Below are 9,454 nucleotides of genomic sequence, written 5' to 3' on the forward strand. Positions count from 1 at the left end.
GAGAGAGAGAGAGAGAGAGAGAGAGAGAGAGAAAGAGACAGACAACCGTGTTCGAAAATGAATCTTTCATATTGTTTACTTACGTTCATTAGTGTCATATTAACTTGTAAAAGACTCGCGATGAATCGTGACGGTTCTTGTATTACAAACTCGTACTGGGTCTTTGTACGTTTGACGAGCATGACATTTTCAGTGTTACGCAAATCAACTAGACATTACTTACGTGTAACTTAAATACTTAAAATAAATACAAAAATTTAACTAAGTTAATATAGACAATTTATTGACCCTTAACGAATAACTCCAAAGTGACAAGAAATAGATATACTATAATGCGTGAATTGAAATGACAATGAATTGAAATGTCTTCTATTTTAATTGATAAACAATGACCTGTGCAAATATTCGAGTTACTGTACGATTGGAAAGTAACGATTTCTCTACGATTTGGCGTTAGTTTTAAAATAGCGATAAAGACGGAAGATGTAAGAAATTGGGTTGTATTAGCATCCTGTTGTAGTTCAAGCAGAATTTCTGTGGTCGGACCACGTACTCACCAAACACGTGTACCAGGTTGCATATTCTAACTCCGGCGTGTCTTTTAAACGGATTAGGTGACACAAAACAGAAAAACTAATTTTAAAGGAAAAGATTAAGTATTTATTTATATTTTATACTCTCAAAAATTCACGATTCCAATCATATATAATTTAGAAATAACCAAATGTATGCAAAAGGAAGAAATCAAAATGTATGCAATAGTTGTCAAGACATAAATTTGCTATCGGTAACGAAAACGCAATCAACCTATTTTGACAGAAATAATTTTCTTTTTTTTTTTCTTTTTTTTTTTTTTTTTTTTTGATATTTTATTTCTTGTGTTTGAAAAGTTAGTGCGATATCGGAATAGGAATTACAAATGAATATCTGAACGGAACGTAAAACTATACCACCTATAAATTTTTCGTATATTAACTCGAAACTCGTCAGCTCGTCCGATCTGTCCGATCTCATAATCGAATTCTCTTATGATCCCCGATGATCATAAATGAAAATTTTACGGCGATAAACGATAGATTAAAGGACGAAAAATATCGAACGATGTGAATGAGAAAGGAGTAAAAAGAAAAAAGATGAAAATAAAGAAAGACTAAATGAAAAAAAAAAAAAAAAAAAAGAGAAAGAAGAACGAGTGACCAAAGGTGGGACAAAGGATAGGGGTAGGGACGAAGAGGATACCAGAAAGAAGGCGAGTATGTCTCTGTTCACAATGATTGGATCAAGTTCAAGGGGAAGGGGCTTCACTCTCATATATGCTCGAACCACGCACCTTGAACAAGCACTTCGTGCCTGTGACACGTTGCCCAAGGATATAAAAAGTTGGAGAGCTAAAGGAAACTTGAAAAAAAAAATATTTACGGAAGAGGCTGAATTACGAAGAAGAACGGGAAGGAATTTGAAGGTGTGCTCTCTTTATCTCTCTCTCTTTATCTCTTTCTTTCTCTCTTTCTCTCTCTCTCTCTCTTTCTCTCGTTTAATTTTCTCAGTCAACGTATACCGAGTACGTTTACATACATAGGACGCGTACGTAAGAAGAAAAAAACACGACAGAAAAAGAAAAGGATGGACATCATGAGGAATTCTATGATCTTATTATCAATCATTGGGGTGATTGTCCTTTCTACCGCATTCGTCTCGGCTGTAACCCAAAACGAAGAGGAAGGAAACACCCTAGAGTGCGTCTTCGAGGACAACATTGGCAATTGCCTGAGAAAGAGACTTGCTAGGGACATTGACAGGATCGAAATTGAAGTATCTGGAAAGAAAAGTGAACCACCGATGAGCGAGGTCATTGAGCAAACTGGAAATTTCATCGCTGAGTTCGTAAGCGACGTGCAAGAGGAACTCCAAGAGGATGAGGAGGAGATTGCCGAACGAAAAGCAGGCGTAGACAGTCGTGCATTGGGTGAGCGTCTTTTCCTTTCCTACCTTTCTCCCTCCCTCTTCATTTTCTTCCCTGTCAACCCTTGAAATGATAACGTTGATAGCACCGTCGAATAACACTTTAAAAGAAAAAAAAGAAAAAGATGAAATAGATTATTAGTTAACGTTTAAGAAATACAACGATATCGTTGATGTTTCATTTTTAAAATTCCCGGGTTCGCGCGTACGTGAGATAATTTGAACAGACCCGGTCGTTCTTGTAGATTAGAAATTCACTCCTCGTTCTAATCGCTAATCGATTCAGCGACACGCACTAGGAACGACATTGTTGATAGCCTAGCATCGACTTTCTTCCGTGTTTCTTTCTTAAGACTCACGTTTCTCCTCACCTTCCCCTTCCCCTTTTTCTAAAGACAAAAAAGTCGGCTAACTTTTACCGACCTTAAAGTCGCCCTGCTTATTGGCGGACCTAACGAAGTCGAGAATTAGTTTGGTCGGTATACCTCGTCAGTTCCACCTTGTTCTTTCCCATTTACGTTATTACCTTCCATTAGATGCCCATTTCTTTCCTTCTTTTTTTTTCTTTCTTTTTTTCGTCGTGTCCCAATCATTTGCCATTATAGCCTTTTCGCGCCTAGTTGAAATAGAAAATTAGTTTTTAGTCCATTCAAATTTTGCTTCCATCTTCTTTCATTATTTGTCTGCTCTAGGACACGTGACACAACCCTGACACGGATTTTAAATTACTTGCAATTAACTGAAAGACCTAACAATCTCTCGTATATACATATGTACATATTCAGGATAATCGACACTCTCATTAGAATTATTAAATCTCACCTTTGATCTATTTGATTTGGAAAACGAACTGAACTGAACTAGCTAACGCCAACAATTTTTAAGCTATTGACCATTGATTTCTCAGATTGTTCTCGCTATTTATTACGGATTGTCTTTGGTTTGACGAAGGATTTTCGCTGAATTCCATTCTACTGTTCTATTGTACGATCGATCAATATTAAGAAAATTAACGTTTTTAAAAATTAAAGAGACAAGATTATAAAATAGGAAAGAAATTTGACATTAAAGATCGCTTTCGTATACTCGATCGATGTTCAAGGTCAACGAACTCATGCTCCTTGTTCCTCCATAAAGAGTTAATACAAAACGCACAGATCGTAACTCTACCGTGTAAATGTTACAATTGAAACTCCTTCTGGAAACGTTCGAGGATAATCGGCAATAACCTTTAATTACGAATTAACATGCGATATCTAAACGCACAATCCTGGATATTCACTCTGATCATGCGATCATAACCGTTCGCCATGTCCAAGATTGATGATCTTTTTTTTTTTTTTTTTTTTTTTTCATTTAATATCGTACTTTATCGAATGTGATACTAACGGTATTTTATTTTTCCTTTTTCTTCTCTTTGTTAATGCTTTGAATGAAAAATTTCATGTAATTCTTGCAATAGTGTTTCTTTCTCTTTGTTTTTTCAAAATAACGTATATCTAATAAATATCATGCTTATTATCAAAAGTGATACGTGAATATATAAAGCTTAATATACAATGACTAAAAGTATGTCATAGGTTAAAAATATAAAAAACGAGAGAAATCATTTTTAATTATTAATTATGAGAGATAATGTAACGTGAAACTTCATGAAAGATTTTCCGTATCAATTCAAATGAGAGAGAAGTTGAATTAACGTAAAAATTCTAATCATTGAAATAAAAAAATCGTGAATAGATTATCATTCGTTAATAGATTACCGTGGTTTGTACGATATTGAACAAATTCATTTTCAGAAATATAGTCTTCAGAGAATACATGAATGATAATCGTGATGAAAATGTACGTGATTCGTAAGACGAATTAAACATGGTCCAGGTGAAAGTTTAGAGGTCAGTTTACTCAAGCCCTTTTCCCGTGCAACTTAACGTACAGTTTTTATTATAGTTAAATCGCGGTCGAGGAGAATAGTCATCACATTACGTTTGTATCCTTCGCTTATCTTATTATCCATTGTTCTTAAATCTTCTTATTCGACAAAAAATATATAAATCTTCTACATAGTTCAATAATTCTTTAAACATATATTAATTATATTTTATCTCATTCGTTCTATTCTTTTAATTAACTTAATTGACGATCCAAACGACGATTTAACGTTAAATTTAATAAGATTTCGAAAATTCTACGATTGTGAAAAGTATTAAATCTATTCTATTTCATGACGAAGGTAACAGTGAATTAATTAACGATAATCATATAGAAACGAAAATAAAAGATGGATGGTACAGAAAAAAAACTAAGTAGTACTTTAAAGAACGAATTTGATCGTTTTATATGTGTTCATTCTCAATACATCAAAAGGATTTTTAAATTATTTTATAGCTTCGATCGTGCGTTCGATAAAACATCATGTCGCTTTCCGATATAAATTAATAATGAGGATACTGGCGTCGATGTGCTAATATCGATGCTCAAAAAAGCAATTTATCAGTTTTTCGGATCCTGGTTATGAAAATCCTGGAAATGAGAAAAATATTTATATATAATATAAATTTATATTTTATAATTAAATTTATAATATTATATTTATATATGTATATAAACATAAATTTAAATTGATTCATCGGCAACGACATCGATAAGATTAAAAACGATTATTATATGTCGCTTTTTCAGAAGAAGCACGTAGAAAGAAACATGGAAAGAAGAAGAAGAAGCATATGCAAAAGCTGATGGCCTTAGTGATGATGTTCAAGGCCAAGCTCGCGTTACTCCTTCAAATTATTTCGACGCATTTGCAAATAAAGCTCTTCGTAATCGCGGTTGTAAGCTTCATCATGAACGCAACTAAATTCTGGATTGATCTTAAAAAGAATCATCAGCCATCTAAAGTAATCTATTACGAGCACGCTCAACACCAACACCATTACGACCATGAGGACGATCATCATGGTGGTTATTGGGGAAGATCGTCAAACGATTCGCCTCAGGATATCGTTTATAGCTCGTACGTTCCTCAGGAGTGATTTATCAACGATGATGACGAAGAAAGAATGATAAACGAGGCAAATTCGAAAAAGAAGGAATCAATAATGCTTTTGTTTATATTGATTTTGCAATAGTCCTTCTATAAGATCTTTTTTCCTTCATTTTCAATAGATAATGCTATAAATGACAAAGATCATTGAAATCTCTTACGATTTCATGATTTTATTAGCTTTCTCTCTCTCTCTCACTCTCTCTCTCTCTCTCTCTCTCTCTCTCTGTTTCTCTCTCTTTATTTTCTTTCTCGCAAGTTCGTTGGACAATTTGATAAATCAAGTTCAATGAAATCTAGGTAAATCGTATATTCCATATGTATTTATATTAAAACTATTTATTTATTTAACTTATTAACAGTATATCGTTCCATTCGATTTCATTTTTCCCTTTTTCTTATTCTCAATCTCTCTCTCTCTCTCTCTTTCATTTCCCCCTTTTCGTTATCACATGAATCTTCAGTCGTACCAAAGTTACTCATGCGTACCTGCCCTAATGCCGTCATATTTTCACTTTTTATCACTTAAATACATACATCTTTTACATCTTTACTTTTTTGTTTTTTATTCCAATTAACAATAATATATCTTGCTAGATATACGTATATTTGATCATATTATTATATATTTGTTATCATATTACAATAGAAACGAATGCAATTCGTTTCGAAAACCTTTAAACTAATAAAAAAGTTATTTATAATAAATATTTAATTATTGTTTACAAAGTTTCTATTTTATTTTCCTTAACAAAAAAAAAAAAAAAAAAAGGAAAAGAAAAAATATTTACTCTGTTTTATCGACAGAAATAAAGAAGAATGTATATATAAGTAACTTGTACTCACGACATGGTTAGTGAGCGCCGTAATCGTGTATCTCTAAATTCTCTTTGTATTTTTCTTCGGTGGCCAAAGTAAAATGCATTTGGAATCGTTAAACACCAACGATATAATCAGGCTGTTCACCTTCTCGCACGTGCGATCAAAGTAAAAGATTAGAGCGTTCTCGACGCACCTTTAGTTTCGTTACTTGGAGGATAATCATCCCTTTCTGAACAAGAGAATAAATTTTATTAAGATATTAACAGAATAAGAAAAAAGAAGAAAAAAGAAAAAAGAAGAAAAAAGAGGAAAGAAGAAAAAAAGGAAAAGAAAAAAAAGCAACAAAGAGTAATAATCATTATCGACGTTATAATCATTATCATTTTAATTAAGGATTAAAAAGTTATATCCTTACGAGTCTATGAGTCAATCGATTAATTAGCATTTTTGTCAATATCGTTAGAATGCAGACGATTTATCTTAAGTCCACGAGCCAAAATATTCTTTATACAAATACATATTAATGTTTCGACAAATGGAGAAAAGTATGTTAATTTGATAAGTATATTTGTAATAACTAATTGATGTACAAATAATAACTTATTATCGAAATTCAATTACAAAAGAATAGCGCTGTACATTGTCGAATTCAAAAAAATGAAAAAAAAAAAGAAAGAAAATCGATCTATGTATGTTCATAGAATTCATCACATCAAATATTTTTCGTCGTTCTCATGGTCGATGACCACAAAAAGGGGAAAAGAAGTGGGTACGGTTTCACAATCACGAGGACCCAAAAGAATTGTTAAGTATTCACATCCCGAAGAAATGGTGGCCGTGATGCGGCCTTAACGAAGATGAGGCCTGGCGGATTTGCCCTCGAATTTCGACGGCCGAATTCGTCTTACGTCTTTATCTTCTCACGTTTGGAAAGGAGCCAAATTGTGGAATGGGATCACCGTGTCGTATCGTATATTGTTAAAAAATCGTGAATAATTTCACGTGTAATAAAATATTAAACACGTGGACGAACCAGGATTGTTACTGAATTATAATCGACTTAAACAGATTTAATAATAACATATTTCATGAATACTTAGTGCTTTTCCAAGCGCAGCTGATAGTAGTTGAAAATTTGTTGATATCATAGACAAAAAAATAAGCATATAAATATATTTGTGTGTGTTTGTGTATGTGAGTGAATATACACATATTTTTCGAATAAAACAGGATAAAAAATGAATATTAAGGGAAGAAAAAAACGAGTACAATTTCTTCTCACTCAATCTATCGCAATCAGTACTTACTTACGTTTATGTCGTTTCCGATTTCGTAATTGATGAATCTCCGTTGGTGGCTTTGAAAAATCGTGCCCGAAAAATCGAAATATAATCCTTAAATGCAAGGAGTCGACTCGCTCCTGTCAAGGTCGTACTCTCTATGAATAAAAATGAAAATGCTCTGATAGAATATGCGTAGAGTCTCTAAACGGATTAGACAGTTTAGAAACAAATGTGTCAACGATCCATTAAGGAATTTCTCGACGACATATTCGGTAATCACGAACGACTAAATCGTTTTATTCCTTTGATTATCGTACGACCAACAATAAATATTAATTCTAAGTAGACGAATTATTTACCGTCAAACGTAAGACACCGCATCATCGAACGTTCGGACCATTTGCATCGGGCCTTCGAGGATGATGTGAACGTCTGGATGGTCATTGGTCATTGGCAGACCAAACGTGAAGAATTTACTAATTCGGACGTACTGAGAATTGGCCATTCATACAATATTCAAGATCCCTATCCTCGCTTTGCTATATAACACCCTTCTACGATTCGGATCTCCAGTTACTTCAGGACCTCCGAAGAAAGAAGCTGGTAAAACTTCCAAAAATCTCAAAAGAAATACCATCAAATAAGTTAAATCAATAAATTGAAATCGAATACGCGCAAGCTATTCCTTTTCTTACATCTTAAAACTTAACAAACAAGATGAATCGATTCGTATTTATTCAAATTCTTTGTGCTTTCGTATTAGTAATAAACGCGCTTCCTCAACAACCAAAATCCAAAAGACCAACACCCGTGTTTAAAGTTAGTAAAGAATATTTCGATATTATCAATAAATGATATATCGACATGTTATTTTAACATGTTATTTCTCTTCTTCCATATAGCAAAATCAATTAGGTGGATTACAATTACCGGATAATGCTACACTCATAAGAGATAACATTGTGGACACATTTTCCTGTAAAGACAGAATTTATGGATATTACGCCGATATGGAAAATGAGTGTCAAATATTTCACGTTTGTCTACCACAAACAAGAAATGTCGCCAAATGGAGTTTCATTTGTCCCTCCGAAACGGTTTTCAATCAGGTACTTATATTTACATTATTCTTATTAAGTTATTTCGTTATTACTATTTTTTTATTTTCTTTTTTGTTTTTTTTTGTCTATCTCCTTATAAGGCCACTTTCGTATGTACGCGAACGGAAGAATCGATACCCTGCGAGGAATCAGAAAAATATTACAGCTTGAACGAGGAGATTGGTAAGGAGGAAGAAAATACTGAAGAAGAGACTACCAGATCTGTTCCAATAAATGCTGATGTCGAGCCAGAGATAACCAAACCATTCACGAGGACTTCAAGAATTTTAAATCGACAAGGATCGTCACAACGTCATTGACGAAATTTTTAATTACGTCGATAAACTAACTTCTCTATTCCTACGTTGAACAAGAAACGACGAAATAAGAACAGCAACTTTTGTATGCTACATACGCTTGCCTTCAATACGTATATCGCTCTAATATATTAAAAAAAAATATATATATATATATAAAAAAAAAGAGAAACAACTATGTATAATGTAAGTAATATAATAATTTAAGATATCCTAGATTTTGCTTTTGCTCTTTAGTTTTAGTAGTAATTATGTAAAAAAAAAAAAAGGGAAAAAGTTTTAAATTATTTTGAATCATTTGTCTTAATTTTAATTCGTTTGTAAAAATTTGCATTATAATATTACGAATATATGTTATTAAGTATAGACGGTGTCTTATTAACTCCTAAAAATATTATTAATTGTATTATATATCGGAAAATAAAAGACTAAACTCTCAAAACGTTTTAACACTTCAATGTGTTTTATCATTATTTAACGTTAATTAAGTACAATAGAATTAATGCGGATAAACAAAAAATAATATGTATGTATATATATATATATATATATATATATATATATATATATACATATATTACTACGAAAGTAACTAATTCGTCTAGTGTAAAATAAATTGGAAATACAACGAAAAAGAAAAAGAAAAAAAGGAAGAAAAAAAGAACTAAATCGAAATACTTTATATCATTATCGTAATATTAAATACGGCATTACTTTTAACATTCAATAATATGATCATTGATATGTATCGATATTGGTTTTTAAACTTAAACAACTAAAATATAAATAAAATTATGTCTAAGAAACGTACGATAAACGATTAGAAACTAGTATATCGGCAAGACAATGTAAAATCGAACTTGGAGAATGAGAACTCCATATTTCTTACGTAAACAAAAAAAATAACGTAAATTTGTAGTGTAATAT

The 9,454-nt window shown here is 32.2% G+C and overlaps 2 protein-coding genes across 3 annotated transcripts; both read left to right on the forward strand.

Moving 5' to 3' along the window:
• Positions 1–1,159: 1,159 nt before the first annotated feature.
• Positions 1,160–5,704, forward strand: LOC124951080. Of its 2 annotated transcripts, none has more exons than XM_047498864.1 (3): positions 1,160–1,462; positions 1,548–1,966; positions 4,645–5,704. In XM_047498864.1, the coding sequence occupies exons 2-3, from the start codon at positions 1,624–1,626 to the stop codon at positions 4,992–4,994; spliced, it is 693 nt and encodes a 230-aa protein (XP_047354820.1). In that variant the 5' UTR covers positions 1,160–1,462; positions 1,548–1,623; the 3' UTR covers positions 4,995–5,704. The 2 variants fall into 2 exon arrangements, with proteins under 2 accessions (XP_047354820.1, XP_047354819.1); XM_047498863.1 differs by having other exon boundaries at positions 1,164–1,462; positions 1,580–1,966.
• Positions 5,705–5,874: 170 nt separating this feature from the next.
• Positions 5,875–8,655, forward strand: LOC124951081 (U-scoloptoxin(01)-Er1a-like). The gene is made up of 3 exons (XM_047498865.1): positions 5,875–7,929; positions 8,013–8,219; positions 8,312–8,655. Exons 1-3 carry the CDS (start codon positions 7,828–7,830, stop codon positions 8,528–8,530), a joined length of 528 nt encoding a protein of 175 aa, XP_047354821.1. The 5' UTR covers positions 5,875–7,827; the 3' UTR covers positions 8,531–8,655.
• The last annotated feature ends 799 nt before the right edge of the window (positions 8,656–9,454 follow it).

This window comes from Vespa velutina, chromosome 8, assembly GCF_912470025.1.
Source record: "Vespa velutina chromosome 8, iVesVel2.1, whole genome shotgun sequence".
Lineage (NCBI taxonomy): Eukaryota > Metazoa > Arthropoda > Insecta > Hymenoptera > Vespidae > Vespa > Vespa velutina.